General features: G+C 34.9%; 1 protein-coding gene across 1 annotated transcript; it reads right to left on the bottom strand.

Annotated features, from left to right (window-relative positions):
• Positions 1-5,746: 5,746 nt before the first annotated feature.
• LOC133856863 (protein FAR-RED IMPAIRED RESPONSE 1-like) lies at positions 5,747-6,286 on the bottom strand. The gene has a single exon (XM_062291901.1). It carries the CDS (start codon positions 6,284-6,286, stop codon positions 5,747-5,749), a length of 540 nt encoding a protein of 179 aa, XP_062147885.1.
• Between the last annotated feature and the right edge of the window lie 12,038 nt (positions 6,287-18,324).

Raw genomic sequence — 18,324 nt, forward strand, 5'->3', positions numbered from 1 at the left:
GATAAGTGTAGACAAGGGGCTGCGTGGAGATGCAGATGCGTGGCAGCGTGGAGATAGGTTTTTAACAAAAAAATAAATAAAAAATAAAAAGAATAAAAATGCTTATTTTAATAAAATAGAGAAGAGTTTAGATAAGTTGATGGAGGAAGGTGTCGAAAAGTGGTTAGCTAAACTAGTGGATTTTCATTAGCTATTATAGATAAAATTTTACATAAGCTGCTGTGAGTAGTCTAAAACATCTCTTTTAGATTTTCAAGGCAACACACCTCACTACTGCATCACTTTGACGCCTTCTACTGCCACTTCACATCACTGTTTCACGCATTTAATTCACTCTCTTTTACTCATGCGTCGTCTTCTCCTCTTTACTCCAAAGCTATTGAAGCCTTCGAATTTGATGAGAAGGACTTACTGCACATTTCACTGCAACCATTTTTTCCAACGCCATCTATGCTTTAAGACTGCAACATTCACATCATCGATAGTGAAGAACTGAAACACAAACGAATTCAAAGATTGAACCTCTGTTTCCTGTAATTTCTTTATCTTCCACCTTGTCTTAAAGACCCACCAATCATATTCACAAAACAAACCCCTCCTAATTTCCAATTTCTTCACGAAAATAGATTCTGATTTGCTCAACTTCACTTGGCTTGGTTGAGAAATTCGTCGAATGGGTGGCGGTTCACAAAGCTAATTGCATTCTCGAAGATCAATGGTGGCTTCTTGAAGATCACAGTTTCGATCCCGGTGGAAAAATTTAAAACTTCGATCTTTGCAGATGGGTCAACAAACTCATCGTTAATTTCTTCTTCAACTGATTCCACGTGAGTCTCGGAAGCCACATAAGCGTCCTTGATTTGCTCCTTTTTTTCTTCAGAAAATTTGATTATGCCATCCTCCAAAATTTCAAGTTCTTGAAAATCCCCTGATTCATGTTCTTCTTGTATTTCTTTTCGGAACTGGTACTTCAATTTTCGAATAAATGATTCCCAATTTCCAATCAACCCAAACCGATCAAGGTCCCAAAATGGCAGCTTCCTCCTTCATGTGATATGCAACAATGGGGAATCGGTCCCAAACTGGAATCCAATAACATTCAAAGAACTTGTTTGCCATAAAAATCTATGAATTAGGATTTTTACCTGTAAAGGTCGGAAACTACAGTCTGTTGAGGCTCATTTCGTTTTTCTTCGTGCTTTCTTCTCTGCTTCGGACTAGCAACGTCTTGAAGAAAATCTGTGTTTCTTCTTCCATGGTAGGACCGTAGAACTTTGATATCACTTGTAATGTATTTTCTTGTTTGTAGGATATTTTCTATGATAAAGATGGAAATGGTTATGGAATTTGGATGTATAATGGTGATTGAATGTAAAAGATGGATGATGTACAAGGTAGGGCAATTCGAGAAGCCCAAGAACTCTAATGGCTGATTCGAGAACAGCTAAACTCCAAGAGACACTTCACTGCATAACTCTTTCATAATTCTTTTCCATGCCAATACAATATTTTTTGATACCTAATATAGAGTCAACTAACTATGGGCCTCACTATTATTACTCAGTTCAACTAACTATTCAATTATAAACCCAAGCCCAAAAGGCCCAAACCTAATATCCCTTACAACCTCTCTCCCTCCTTTCTGTAGATCAGCCATCCCTTAGTGCGACGGTAAATCGTGGACCTGAATTCTTTCCCTCACCCTTCTCCCTCCAAGCAGTGTCGGCCACCACCAAGCAGTATAGCCACCGCCGACAGTGCCGCCACCCACCACCCACCACCAGCAGCGCCTCCGCCACCGGTCTACTTTTCTTTTGATTTTTTTTTTAAAGGAATCATAAAATATTTTACATGCAACCTTAGCCTTCAAATTTTATATGAGATGGATTTTGTTTGGGTAGATACCGTAGATTTATGAAAATTTTGGGTATAATCGAAACCCCTTTTGTTTCATGATTTATCAAAGAATCTTTCATTTTATTCTTCTGGTTGTATTCTGTACTCATAGGTTAGATGTTTGTCAAAATTCCTTACTAAGATACAATTTTGTTTTGATCATACTAAATTTTCATCGATACTATTATTTGAGTTAATTCTACTTTCGTGTTATTACATAATTTATAGACTTATTTCATTTTATCTTGTAGGTTGTTGTTTTGGAGGTGGTACTTAAGGGGATTGCATCATCTAGTCGGTTAGCCAGAAGATGGTTTTCGTTTAAGTTTTGAAGATTGCTTGCTTATTTGCCTCTTTTTTTTTTTTTCCCCCTTTGATTTTCAATTCTTCTCTTTTGCCTCTTTGAAGATTGCATGCTTATTTGCCTCTTCTGTTACATTGATTCCTAAAGTGAAATTAATAGTGTAATGTTTTGTAGGAAAGTTCTACTTCGATGTGGGATGCATTGTTTTCATACCTCCCTGTTTCAATGTTTCTACTGATCCCACCTCAGAGGCAACTATAAATGACGTAGGTCATGAAATCTTTCACTGGATCAACAATTTTGAAGTTATTTGAGAGTTGCCTTTTATATTTTTGACATTATCTTATATGGCAAATAGGAAGCGACTATTGAAGTTAAGAACTGGGCATGTAATTTTCGAGCAAACAGCTACATGTATATACCATCTTAACTATATACGAAATATGTTATTTTGATTAATAGTACCTAGTCAATTTTGGCTTCTTTTATTTTACATCCCGTGAAGAGTTGAGTTCCACATATTTGCAATGGCTTGGATTTGAAGAATGTTTCTGTAAATGAGGCATTTGCTAGCTGTTAGATCCGTGTGCTATTGAAATTGTAAAATTTTTTTGGTGGATTTCATAGCATATTCGAGCTTTGAAATCTTATACAAGTGTTATTGAAGTTCTCATGACGCAGCACCAGTAATCAATTTGCAATGGACCAACAGAAAAAAGCAAAGAAGTGATATTGACATCACACTAGAACAGAACTGGTGTCAAAGCAATCACAAATCAAGAAACTGTAGAATGCAAATTTCATAACAATGGATAATTGGAGTGCTACATCTTTAAATAAAGATCCACTTATTGAAATATATAAGAAAACTACTACTAATATAATTGACAAATACATCCACATATTCTCTGTTCACACACCATTTCAGCAAAACTCTTTTTAATGATCAAACATTGCTATTTTTCAGCCTAGAAAGGGGATCCATCTTTGCTACAACCAAAATGTACATCAAATACCATTTCACAATCACAAAACTTACATAATAGTACTATTCCACAATTACAAAAATTACATCACCATGATAGGACTATTTCACAACCACAAAGTACAAATATAATAACTTCGGGACTATTTCATAAGTCAATCAGAGGCCATGAGCATGGAATTGATGATATTCATTAAAAAACGAATACTTGAGAGCTCATCACTTTTAATTGTAAGCAAGGTACATTGATGGTTGACTATAATACGGACTTCAAATAAAATGGGTTTTCCATGCACTGCAAACCCCGGGTTGGTTGGAATCATGGCATTGGCCACAATTGTCATCCAAACAAGCTTTTGGAGTAAGTTGTTATTGATATCACAAGCTAGTTGCCATAAAAGAGTTAACAATACTCATTGGCTCAAAGGGAGAGGAATTACAGACAATATTCATCGTAGATCAACCTGAAAATAAAGTGTAAACATAAACTTTCAATAAATAACTTTCTATAAACTTTCACCAATAACAATCTATAACAAATTCACCTGTGAGCATAGCCAGGACACAATGGACGCATCACATCTTTATAGGGCTATATTGAAAGCCTTTTTAAAATTGTGTTCACATAACAATTTCGATAACTCATTTGTAGGGTCAACTGACACCCCAAACTAATACACACATAAGACAACCCAAGGCTTGGAAGGAATTAGAAAAAAAAAAAAAAAAAAAAAAAAAGGAAGAAAGACAAGAAATCGAGTAAATCGTCATATTTATGTATATACCTGAGTACAAATTATACGATTGTGTTGATCATCAATTCCAGAAGGCAATAGATGTTGACTTGGGTTTGCTTGATCTTGCCTTGCTTTTGAGGTCTACAACTAAAAACGATTAGGTAAATGTGTTTCCAACAAAATGCAAGAAAAACATATGACAAACATGCTAATGTGTTTTTAACCTGTTTTTTTTCCGCTCTTCGGTTTGGCATTGTTGTCACTTGCAGCCTTCTTTTTTTGTTGTGACTTCTTCACCTCTTTTTCGACAGTGGGCACCATTCTTGTTGACTTTGATCTTCCTTTACGTTTAACCTTAATAGGACTAAGCACAATCTTACTTTGCATCACCAAAGTATCATTACTTTGAATGAATTCATTACAAGTAGAAGATACGGCTGCAACTGAAATGTGTTGGGAATGGTGAATGGGCTCAGGCATTATTTCATTGAATTCTTCCTTCATTGTATCAATATTTTTCATCACCTTCTTGTATCTGTCCACACTTTCTCGTGCAAGCAATGCTAGTTCATAAAAATTCTTGCACGTGCTGTCATATCTTTCATCATCAGGGTTACCACCAAAAGCATAAGCTCCACTCTTAACCAAAGTGTATTCTCGCTTTATATCCTTCCTCCATCTCGTAAGATAATATCTTGGTGGCAACATTGTAACTTTCTTAAACAGTAGCACAGAAATGGCATGGCTGCACAAGATGCCTCTTGTTTCAAACAATGCACAAGTGCACTTCACATCTACTTTTTTTTCATTGTAACAAACACAAATGGTACTTCTTTCATATTTCTATTAACAATACTCAGTTCAATCACTTGATAAGTAGAAATTGCACCTTCACTTCGAAGATAAGAGTTATTACAAGACAAAACTTTTCTAAACTCCTCTTGAACTTTTTTGAACTTTGCATTGTTGTACACATCTTGAAACGTCTCTTCTAAAGGATAGGGTGTTGAACATGGAATCATACGATGAAAAGAATCGAAATTAAAACTTGTCTCTTTCTCAATCATTCTCTTCAAACCATTATCAAATTGATCAACAAATTCCTTTAGTGTGGTCTTTGAGTGCACATAACCATCAAAAAATGAATTCATACTTTCACTTCGCTGCGTAATACTCATTCCCGCTCAAAATGTATTTTTCAAATATGTCGGCACCCAAAAAGTCCGCTCACTATATAATCCACGCAACCATGCATTATCTTCAAGTTGATATGTCTCAAGTAGAAATTTTCAATTTTCCTCGAATTCTTCACATGTTTGAGAATCATACACACATGTATTTAAAAGCACTCTTAATGCCATTGTATTGAGCATGTGCTCCAAACTTTTCTGGTAGTTTTCTCATGATATGCCACAAACAATATCTATGTCGAGTTGTCTCCGGAAAAACTATTTCAATTGCATTTTTCATAGCTTTATCCTGATCTGTTATAATTCCACTTGGAGCTTTGTTGTTCATGCAACCTAACCAAGCGTTAAACAACCAAACAAATGTGTTTGTATTCTCGTTTGATATTAATCCTGCCCCTAAAAGTATTGACTGACCATGATGGTTCACACCTACGAATGGAGCAAATGGCATGTCATATATATTGGTCAAGTACGTCGTGTCAAACGTAATGACATCCCCAAAGAATTCATATGCTTCTCTACTTTGTGCATTAGCCCAAAACACATTTCGCAACTTACAATCATCATCCATGTCCATCACATAGTAGAAGCCATTATTCTGCTTTTGCATTCTACTGAAATAATCGCAAAGGGCTCAAGCACCTCCTTTGCCAAGCCGAAGCTCTCTTGTCTTGTCAATAAAATTTTGACAATCTTTCTTTCCAAATGGAATATTTTCATACCCTCCCCTTTCAACAACTAAAGAGTTAAAATTCTTATTCGTACGTACACCGGCTATATCATTTAACTCTAGCCTTCTCTTCACAGCAGCATCTATATTCTTATTACATCTAAAAAACTTTGCTTTTTCTGGGCTTAAGTCATGGTTATGCTGAAGCATAACATTACTCAAACGCCACATTCTATTGGCACATAACATTGCACAAATCCTGGCTTTACACCATGTTCTAATTATTTTTGGAATAGCCTTTTTAGCATCACTTTTACTTTTTCTTTGTTTGCCTTCACGAATACATGCAAGAATTATGTAAACGTCACGATTACCTTTCTTTTTGATGCCTCTTCTTATCACAGCAAAACTAGTTTGTTTTGCATACTGCCTATAGTAGAAGACAACTTCTTCCAACGAACTAAACGTACTTCCGCTCGTAGGTTTCATCAAACTCCTCTTCATCATCCAACTCTAAATTACATTAAAAAAAAAAAAATTAATACTCACTTTAGAGCTATAATAGGTGGGTCAAAGAAAAATAATCCGAAGCTAACCAATTTTAGGGTCGTCTTCATTGGTTGATGCATTGTCACTTAAAATATGTTTCTGTAAAGATTCAATTTCACCCTCATTCTCCAAGTGTGAGCTTGAAATGTCCATTTAGAATAATAAAAGGTAGCCACAATGAGTAACTGAAAAGGCAAACAAAATTCACAAGTCACAACAAAAAAACAAAAAAACAAAAAAACAAAAAAACAAACCATTTTAGTATACAAATGAACAAAAGGCAATTTAAATGACAATTTGACATTTTAAAGAACTCTGATGGCTTTAATTTCAAATTTGGAGTCACAAATAAAGCGATAGCCTATTATTATTAGTCGCTTAGGAAGGGAAAAGATAAATAGTCTCTGTTTACTGACATTAGACTCTCACAATTGATTTGGTAACATGGTATTCGAAGACTGAGATTAGAAATGTTCAAGTTCGTGAATTATATAGTATGAACAATAATGAAGATGGAACCTTCAGAATATCCTTCATCTGTCTTTAAGGTGGTAAAAAACATGTTGAGCCAAAAACTTTTGTTGATATGTAAGCTATTTGTCAGAAACTAGACAATGCAGGGCCTTAGGGAGGCCGATTTTTTTTTTTTTTTTTTTTTTTCTCCAAAGAGATTGATTATTATTTACTATACTCTGCATAAGTAATCCATGATGGACACTTTTCCTCTTTAGAGGCCAAAACTACACTCAGTGACTTAATATATGCAAACACATCAGCTAGAGAAACAAACATGTAAAACAACCGCCACAAATCCAAAAGCCAAACAAGAGAAACAATAGCCAACCAGAAAGGAAAAATCGTTTGCTAGAGGGAATCAAAATAAATTCCGAAGGCAAAACTGAAAAAAAAAAAAAAAAAAAAAAAAAAAAAAAAAAAAAAAAAAATCTAGATCAAAAGTGGGTTTACCAGAAAAATGTGATGTCCACTGGAGACAGATTCGGCCACCAAATCTGTAGGAGACAGAACGCCGGTGAAGGATGGTTCGGAGGAAGGTGGTTGACCGCCAAGAGAGAACAAACGGCGAGACAACCGGTGGACGACTGGAGAACGAGCGAGAGGGAGAGAGACAACTGTTAAGTGGTGGTTTCCGGCGAGCGTACGGAAGTTCCACAGAGAGAGAGAGAGAGAGAGAGAGAGAGAGAGAGAGAGAGAGAGAGAGAGGAGGGAGGAGTGAATTTTGGGGGGAAAGCTTTCTTCTAGAAGACGCTACTAGTTTTTTTTTTTTTTGCTAGTTTTAACACCCTTTTTTAATGCAGATTTTTAAGAACAAAAAATTCAGTCCACGTCAGCTGAGGAGAACCCTGGGAGAACCTGGGAAGACGCTGTAGCATTGCTCTAATTGTATACATGCCTATTTTACACTTGACTACTCCTTTCTTTTCACGTCACCCAGTACGTCACATCGATTATCTTTGGGGATCCGGCTTGAAGTACAACACATGTGCTGTAATTTGATGAAGGGCTAGGATTGATCCAGCCCTTCATTACAACAAACGTTGTCATTTTGAAGCAAAGAAAAAATGACACCGTTTTTTTTTGAAAAGAAAATGACACCGTTATACTCATTTATTTTTAACAATTCCTACTTTGAGTCTCCATCCGGCGACCAAACTCCGAATCCTCGACCGCTGGAGAGTTTTTGATTGAGAAGGCGAGAGAGAAAGAGAGATCCGGCCACAGATCTCCCGATCTGGCGACAGAGAGCCGAATCCGGCCACAGAACTCCTGATCCTGCCACAAAGAGCCGGATCCCGCCATAGAGCTTCCGATCCAATGACAGAGAGCCGGATCTCTTTGTTCGGAAATTCACGCACACCGGGCGTGGTTTTCCGGCTGGACCCGTTTGTGGGTTTTCCGATCGGCTCTTCTTTCTCGTGGCCGGATCTCTCTGTCTTTGTCGCCGGATCACTCTTTCTTTGTCACCATCTCTGTCAAGAGCTCACTGGTGGTCAGGATTTAGGGTCTGGTCGCCGAATATAGACTTAGATGAGGAAATGTTACCAATAAGTATAATGGCATCAAACGAGATTTTGCAGCGTCATTTTTTCTTTGCTTTGAAACGACAATGTTTGTTTTAATGAAGGGCTGGATCAATCCTAGCCCTTTATCAAATTACAACACCTATGCTGTACTTTTAAAGTTCAGCACATAAGTCGGATCCTATCTTTGGAGGGATTGGTTTGTGCACCACTCCATAGATATGGGATGGGTCTCACGTAGGATTCATATGGTGAAACCCATCATATAGGACCCACCCCATGTCTTTAAGACCTTGCACAACTGTTGTGCAAGAGTCATTTTCCTTATCTTTGTCCTGGTTTGGGATCCCGTTACCGGGGGCTTGTTTGTTTCGTGAAATAAGTTCTTAAAATTGTCCTTAAAAGGTAACTCAATCGGATGGGAACCACACCTCATAAAGCGGAAGTTACTAGTTCGAATCCTCCCTTCCTCTCTTGTGTGGACATGTAAAAATAAATAAATAAATAAATAGGTTCTTAAAATTGAATTACTATTTTGAGATAATTGTACCATTGGTCCTTGTTGTATGCCATAATTACAAATCACTCCCTATGGTTTAAAAAGTTCATAAAGAGGTTCTTGTGGTAAACTATAATTACAAATCGATCCCTGGAGTCAAACTCCATTAAATTTTTTGACAGATTCTGTTAAATGTCACGTCAGCGCCACATCAAACCAATAAGATAGAGACACGTGTCCATCTTAATAAAAAAATATAAATTTATTAAAAAATAAATAAATAAACTTATTATTATTATTATTATTTAAAAAAAAGAAAGGGGTAGCTGCCCCCAGACCTACTACGGGTGGCCCGATGGCCACCCCCGGCTACTGGGGGTGGCCACGCGCCATCGCCAAAGGGGTGGCCTTCCTTTCTTGTTTTTTTTTTTTTTTTTTTTTTTTTTTTTTAAAAAAAATTTTAATTTTTTTTTAAAAAAAAATTAATAAATTTACATTTTTTTTATTAAGATAAACACGTGTCACTATCTTATTGATTTGATATGGCACTGACGTGGCATTTAATAGAATCTGTCAAAAATTTTAACGGAATTTGACTTAAGGGATCGATTTGTAATTATAGTTTACCATAATGACTTTTCATGAACTTTTTAAATCATAGGAAGTGATTTGTAATTATGGTATATCACAGAGACCAATGGTGCAATTATCCCTATTATTTTATAAGAATTGTTATTTTTTAATTTGATTTACATCATTTTTAGAAATAATTATTTTCATAAAAATAAATATTTCCTTACGAAGAAAAATAGTTATTTTTTTTAAAAAAAAAATAAGCGAAATAGCTATTCATATAATTGAATTTATCATCCCTCTTTTAGATATCTCTCTAGCCAATTTATTTATTTTTCTTTTTTTTTTTACATCTACTGGAATACTTCACATCTGATTCGGATGTTGACTAATTTTATCTATAAAAAAGATGTTGACTAATTTTATTGTCTATTATTCCTTCTTCTTCTTCTTCTTCTTCTTCTTCTTCTTCTTTTTTTTTTTTTTAAACTATCTTCTGGTTTTGTACGCTGTTTTCTAGCAATTCCTTGAGTGTTTGAACAATCTCAGTTTGAAATGAGTGAGTGTGAGTGTCAAAGTAAAACAAGTTTATGTATGGTGTTTTTACTTTTTGTTTAGATGCTGAGAAAACATCAGAAAATAAACGAGATCATATATATATTGGATATTTTAATAATTTTGGTATAATTTCAATGAGAGCATACGTATTTCCATTAAATTAAAGAATAGAAATAACTATTGCATTTCACTTTCTCTTATTTTTAGTAATAGTTATTTATTTCTCTGATGGAATAATCATTTTATGTTTATGGCTACAAACACGGTGGAGTCAAGAATTCATTTTTAAGGCACTGAATTATAATGTAATGATAAGATAAATTATTTTTTTCTCTTTATATACCATGTTCCTCTTAACACGAAAATATATATATATAACAACCACTATTCAAAATAAAAATGAAGTATTTTATAGCTACGTCGCCGGCTAGGAATTGAATTATCTTATTTTAAAGATTGTTGTTTTATTTTACGTTCTTCGGTAAACTTTTAAGCTTAGGCTCCATTTAATTTGATGTAAAATATTTTTTTGAGGGGAAATATTTTGAAGAAAATCACTTATTTTTCATTAGTTGATGGAGGCAAAAAAAAAAAAAATGATGTCCAATTACTTTCGAATGCTTGGTTGACATGAAAATCATTTGAACACAACCACTATCCATTGGTGACAAAGCTCATGACCAATGAGGAATCCCAAAGAGAGGAAGAGGAATCCGGTGCCACATGGTGTTTGGGGGTTGCGATGGGGCTGGCCGGCGTCGAATGGCAGATGTATAAGTAGAGGGTGATGGCACCAGCGAAAGGAGGGTGACTATGAAGTGGGTGAAATAGGAGATTATTCTCAGGAATGAGTTTTTAAAAGTATAAAATTCGTCTTTTGACTTTTTAGCTGTGTAAATTACCCTTTCTGTCCATTTCCATAAGTAAATTGTTTGTAACCTTAAAAGAAAAAGAAAAGGAAAAAAAAAAAGAAAAAGAAAAGAAAATGAAACCCTTACTTATTCCTGTAGTATAAATGGTTTTGTAATTGTACTTCTCTTCCTGCAACCTTGTTATCATGGTCAGAGCCGACTGTATGGGGGAAAAATTAAAATAATAATAATATTAAATTATATTGTGGGTTGAGGTTTTTTGAGCTTTGTAATGAGCATTAATTTGAAGAGCCAAAAATTTTGCAACTCAAAAAGTGGAAAAATTAATTTTTAAGTAAAAATATAATATTAATATTCTAATTAATATATATATATATATATATTAAAAAAAGTCTCACTTAACTTAATTATTAGCCTCAAAATATATAGAGTCGGCCTTGAACATGACCATTAGCTGATTTGCTACAAATGCAGAAGGATTTCTTTCTTCCTATAATTCCTTATACAAAGCTCCAATTAATGCATTTCCTTGTCATACTGATCAACCTGTCACTTTAATTATCTATAAAATTAAAATAAAAAATAAAAACTTGTCACTTTAATCCATCAAGATGGAGGACTGATACATGGGGACGAAAAACCGTCCCCAATCACCCTCTTTTTAATATAAAATTAAAAAAATTAAAAAATTAAAAAAAATGTCATCTAATGTCACTTCAGAGGACACTTTTTCATTTTTTTTTTTTATTTAAAAAAAACTAAAGTGGGGGTGGGGGACGATTTTTCGTCCCTCACAAATCATTTTCCATCAAGATGACTTTCACCTTCAATTTCTTAAACACATGACAAATTTTTTATTAATCTCCCACTAAATACACGAGAATTAAAATATTTTGAAACTACTCAAACATACAATTTCTCTACTTAAATATTTTGTGCGTATTTTCCAAATATCTTACACCTTGCTTGATCAAACAACCAAACGAGCTCAAAAGTAATTCATGATTTGTGATTTGAAATGTGTTAAAAATATGTTTTAAAAAATAATTGTTGGGCAGACAGGTTGGTAACAGTCTAACCGAGCTGAGACTGGGTCAGATTGGCCAGTTTGATGAGAACTAGTCAGACATTTGAACTTCAGATGTAAACTACAAATTTCACTGAGCGTCCTGATCCTCGATACAAGAGCGTATTACCACTCAAGAGGTTTTGCCTCGAGTAGCACAAGCAGAACCTTCATATATTCCCCATTCTTTCAGTTCAATGGTTGAATGTCTCTGGAGCACCGTGGAAGGATGCGAGAAAGATATTTGGGATTTCTCCCTTGACCGGCTTACCGAGACTCACAGGACTAAAGTACACTTACTCTGACACGATAGATATTTGAAAGGATAGGGAACCATACCATTTACCAACTCCCTAGATTTGCGGAATTACATCATGCTGTCAGACCTGAGGACATCCTGGGATCCCTGAAAATCCTGACTTCTGTCCATTCCCATTCTCGGATGGACATGAGATCCCAAGAAATACAGAAGGAATAGTCCCCAAAACAGTCCCCAGAACAGTTCTTCCACTCACTCCAGCATGCCTATAAATACACAACTCCCCAGGTATTTCATGGGGGGAGATTTCTCTCTTTTGGCTCTCACAAACTTTTCACTGACTTAGGCATCAGAAGGAGGAACGCCGGCCAACCTTCAGCGTGTTCTCGCCGTTTTGTAGGCTATCAGGAAGGTCCGAGCCACTTAAGGACCGAACCAAGCCACTGAGAGAGCGAATCAGGAGCAAACACGCCACTCAACCGAAAATTGTCTCAACAATAATTATTCTTAAGGTTCTTCGACCAACGATCAATCGGCGCAAAGTGACTCCTAACGATTGATCGGTGTCAGCTTGCTTGCATGCCTTTGGACAATTTTTCAATACACGTGCACATGAGCAAGGTTCTATTTAAGGGCATAGAATAAACCTTAGGCCTCATTTTGCCCATTTTCCCATAGACCCAACCATAAAGAGTAGAGAGAGATGAGTAATTATAAATGTCACCCCATGTCCTTCTTGTGTCTTCCAAAATTGATGTGATTTTTAAAATCACCATTGTATCAAAATCAAATAGTGATATATTACAAATTCAATTATAATTTTAAAAGTCATATCAGTTTTGGAAGACACAAGTTCCATATCCCCATGTCTCCCCCCCCCCCCCCCCCCCACCCCACATCTAACGTTACCAGCCACGTCAGCCCTTTGTATTGAAAATAAAATAAAAATAAAAATAAAACATTTTAAAACCTACATTAGTTTTGAAATCGTCACATTCCACAAATTTCGCCCCAAATTTTTTCCCTTAAAAATTTTAGGGTAATTTTTGTGTTTTTGCTAGCCTTAGGAGATGTTAACATTTTTTTTTTTTTTTTTTCTAGTTTAGGGGGCATTAACACAATTAATAATTTGAATGGACATTGACAATGAATAAATAGTTTAAAGGAATATGTGTACTTTTTTCTCAAATTATATATTGTGTCAAAAAACAATTGGTACGAACGAAGCATATGGAGAAAATATTCGAGACAACACCAAGACCCTAATGCAAATGCACAAAGTTATGAAAGAAGAGATCTTCCTCTGTAATTTCACAATGTTACTAAATTCAAAAACAATTAACATGTCAAGGTCTTTATTATTTAGGCAAAGCCAATTAGGCTCTCCTTTAATCACTAAAACAATCAGAATTAACTAACTATATCATCAGCCTTCTAGGAAAACATATTATCTATCATCAAAGTTATTGATCAAACCCACTCAACAAGAAAAACTAGTAGGATTCAAAGAAATTATATGTTTACAATTTTTGTTCAACTCAAACATTTTTTTTTTTCCAAACTAACCAATGGATCAAGTGGGTCCTACATATCAATGGTTAATTTAAAAAAAAAAAAAAAGTTGTTGAAGTTATACAAGAGTTGTATAGAAGTTATAAACATATCATATATCGGATGATCCATGTCAATGATGTCACCCTCTGTATCATACAAATCGTCCTCTCTGATTGTATCAAACCATGACATAACATCTTGACACATCATAGACAAGCATTGGTCCTCCGAAGTAGAGTACATGGGAAAAAATCTCTTTCGTTCCCGTGTTATGTAATTTACACACACACACACACACTCACAATAGGTATAGAATCTATGCATGCATGTGGAACATTTCGTGTGGGAAGTGAGGATATAAATATGGGGTGGCATAATGATTGATAAATGCGTCTCACCTGTATAAACTCAATGATTTCGACAGTTTTTTATTACCTAATCTCCATGTCTAACAAAAAAAAATGGACGAGGTACTCTCATTGAGATAGATTAGACAATTCATACAGGAATCGAAAAACACAATGAAACTATGCAGAACCACAAATTGGAGTAGTCCTTTAATGTTTAATACCAAGTAATAATATAAATAATTTAGTTTTTTATCAGCAACTTAAATGAATATATAATTCAAATGAGACATAAATTTTTATATAATGAGAAGAGATTATTTTCACAAAAAAAAAAAAAAAAAAGAGTTACTGCTATGGGCACACATTCAAATTCATTTGTGGAATAAATTTGAAAGAGAATTTTTGGAAAGTGTACCATTTTTAAAATTATAAATGTTTTGAGGACTCATGGCTATGACTTGAAAAGCAAATATGACGCCAGATAAAATAATTTCAAATAACTTTTTTTTATTGTGGGGGATTAATTTCAAAGAAACTACGTGTCTTGCTAACCCCAATTAGTTGATGTGCAAAGCTTCCTTGAATTAGGTTGAGTTTATTAACTATAGAAAGTATGAATTTGTTGGTATAGTTTCCGGTATGGTGACATGTCGCCTTGTGGTTTGTCAAACTTCTTTTACTCCTTTCCTTGCCTTTCTTGGGATCTGCAAAAATAACAAACGATTAGTTGGGAGCACTGACTACACCCACTCCGATGACTAAATCAGCACAAACTTTATGACTTTTAGGGATAACTCAAAAATCTCAGAGTTTAGAGAATATATATAAAAAATACCTGGTGTAGTAATCTTATTTATAGGCTCTTAAACAAAGACTCACTGGATTGCTTGAAGTACAGTTGGACTAGGAGTCTCAGTCCTGAATCGTGTAGGTTTCAACCTTATCCTCATAGAATTCGAATTTAGTAGAAGTTGGATAGGACTCCACCTCTTTTTAAATGAGTTCCATGTTGATAAGGATCTATATACCATTAATGTTGGGATATAGATACATTTTGGATATCTTGGGATTGGGGACTAAACAAAAATCTCACGAATCATGGTTATAGATTTCTAATGGTTAACAGATACTTACTTGCCGAATCTGAGAAGATAGCTTCACGACGCTTATACTGTACACAAACCAATCCTCCGAGGTGAAAATATCTTAGGCGTATCTGCTCCATACAGACTTGAGATCTCGACTTATTCTGCATCTTGCGGAGTCTTGAAGTCCGAGGTGTTCAATTTCTCTAGACATGTCATAGTTTGAGGTGCTCCGGTACCGAGTTGATTTCTTCGTATAAGGTTGTGACAAGCATCCGAGATGTTCTGACCGAGGTGTTCTGATCGACGTGACCAAGTCAGGTCGGGCCTATGGGTTGAAATTCCGACTTGACTTGGGGACCACGTGGCTTAAGGGCTGATTTTTCCCCCAACAGAACTTACTAACATCATTAAGTTATTGACTTATTGTCACAAAGAGAGAGAGAGAGAGATGGGTTGAGTTGGTTGCTTGCCACTGTCTTCGGTGCTGGTGAAGAAAAACCAACGTGAGAAATGGCCGGATCGGAAAAATTCTTGGCACCTTTCGAAAACTCCGGGAGAGATGGATGGCCAAAGAGAGAGAGAGAGAGAGTGACAGCATTGGGAAGGGGAAATGGCACAATTTCCCCTCCCCAACTCCTTTTGGCAACTTAAAATAAAATAAAATAAAATAAAACACATAGTCACGTCTGATTGTGTGTACAAAATATGTATAAAGTATTTGCAAGAAACATATTTCGCATATTTTCTTGGAGAGAGAAACTCTCACTTTAGGTATGTAGGCTTAACCTATCGCTCGTCATTGTTCTTTATGCATGTTTTGCACTGTGATTTATGTAATTAATTATGATTAGTTGCTTTCCATTTCATATGGCTTAAAGTTGGCTCTTTATGAAGAAAAGTTTGGTTCTCACATGCAGAATGTAAACTTTAAAAATTTGTTTTCTTTTTAATTTTGAAACAGTCTGGAAACAACATTCTATCAACACTTTAAAGCACTTTCTCTTGAGATATTTGTTTTCCTGCACACTTTCTCTAGTTGATTAATTAACAAAGATTACAATTATGAGAATAAGTTAGAAACTTTCATGTTTTTAAGTGATGTTTGTGGCAATGCTTATTTTAAAATGTTTATGCTTGATGTTCGGTGTTCTTTAGGACTATTGTGACCTTTAGGAGTCTTGGTTAAGCATGAGATTACGATCTAGTAGTATATATTAGGGTAAATCAAGTTCTAGCAGAGGAACGATCATTTGGTCAAGGCAGAAAGAGCATGATTATAGTGTCACGTATAAAATTAGGATTTTTAGTGTGAAGATATGTCTAATATTAGAGTATGTTTTGCATAGAAGAGAAGTTAATCTTTTGAGTTGTACGAGGTTGAGGACGAGCATTCAAAGTAAGTAAACGCCCATGAAACCGCTAAAGTACTTTGTCATTTAACATGACTATTTATCTATAAACTCTGCATAATTTATGTTGTGAACCTAACATATCAATTCTACAATTTCAAATATATATACGTGATGATGATCTATAATGTGATTTATATTCTTAAAATAACTATATATGAATTATGTATCACGCCATGTACAGTGGATACATATGTATCACGCCTAAATACTTTTATGTTGTTGGCTTTAGATTCAAGGATTATTAGTGACCGACGCAGCCACGTGTGGGTGGTGCACACCTTGCGGCATCATTATTAGTGTGAATCACCTAGAGTCCGGCCACTAGCAATGGCTTGCTATTGTGCTTCATCGGGGCACCAATGTTGTACCAAAGTCCATCGAGACTTGAAAACCATATCAAGATCGAATGGGTAAGGGTTCAAATAGACCATACGGAGGAAAATTATGAGATATGAATGAATATCATATATATTACACATGATTTATGCATTAAAACATTACGTGCCTTGTCCTTGAATTATGTCTTATCCATCTTCATAACGAAGTCCTTTTATCCCAAAAGATGTAAAAATGGAGGCAACATCTGATTCAAAATGCTTCTTAAATTTACGATATTCGAACATTTGATTACTTCTCATTAAAACAGGCTCACTTTGTGGGCTAAGTTCTATTGCTAACATACTTACTAAATTTTAGACTTACGCAGTTATTTTTTTACTTGTAAAACGTCATAGTATTTTACAGTTTAACAAGTTTATTGAGATAATAGATTAGAGCTGTTCACAAGGATGAAGATGTTGAGCGAGAGCTTATAATGATATACTTATGTGTATCTTGTGTATAGTTTCTTCATGATGGTATAGTACATTTGCAAACATATTTATTATATATAGAAAGGTATGAGTTTGTATTAATGATAGAAAAATATTATTGAGTCTACTTGGTTTTCGGCTTAGATCAACATTTTTCGTTTTCCGCTATATTTACTATGATGTGTGTGTGAGTTTGGGTAATACTTCTAGTTAATTAATGTGGAGGTGCTATGATTAACACTTCAAGTTAATTACCACAATTAATTTTGAGCATGTTATAACGAGAGTGGCCAAGTCACTCTCAAATGGCTTGCGAGATGGTTTCAGCAACTCCCATTTTTTCATTTAGATGTGGATCCCTGCCTAGTCAAAGGGGGTGGCTCGAGCCACTGCCACAATTTTTGTTTTCCTTTTTAATTAGTTTTTAAATTTTTAAATTTTTTTTTTTTAGTTTCTTTATTATTATTTTTTATTTTTAAGGAGGCATATAAGCCATGTGACAGTTTCTGATCGGTTTGACGTGTCTCTTTTTTGAAATTATAAACAAAAGTACTATTTCAATATTTAGGCTCAAGACAAGTACCATCTGCCAAACTTTAGAAAACGGAAGATGCCATTTAATAATGGGTCTTTGTACATGTACCTCAAAGCATTTAACCTTAGAAAAATAATTCAAAGTGCTTGTAAAATTTAGAAATTGTTATTTTATTAATATTATTAAGATGCTTATCATGGAGCTACAGATCGAGGTTCCATATCGAGAATACAATAGATTATGGAGGGTTCATATAGAAAATACAAGATATAATTCAAATTCAAAGTTCAAATATAAATAATTATGAAAATAATACCGCTAAACTTAACAAATTCCAGAAATCCTTTCAAACTTTTTTTTTTTTTTTTTTAAAAAA

This window comes from Alnus glutinosa, chromosome 14, assembly GCF_958979055.1.
Source record: "Alnus glutinosa chromosome 14, dhAlnGlut1.1, whole genome shotgun sequence".
Classification (NCBI taxonomy): domain Eukaryota; kingdom Viridiplantae; phylum Streptophyta; class Magnoliopsida; order Fagales; family Betulaceae; genus Alnus; species Alnus glutinosa.

What these genes read in the sequence shown, in the direction of transcription:
- LOC133856863 (XM_062291901.1), bottom strand. Translation starts at nt 6,286, where the DNA reads ATGAAGAGGAGTTTGATGAAACCTACGAGCGGAAGTACGTTTAGTTCG.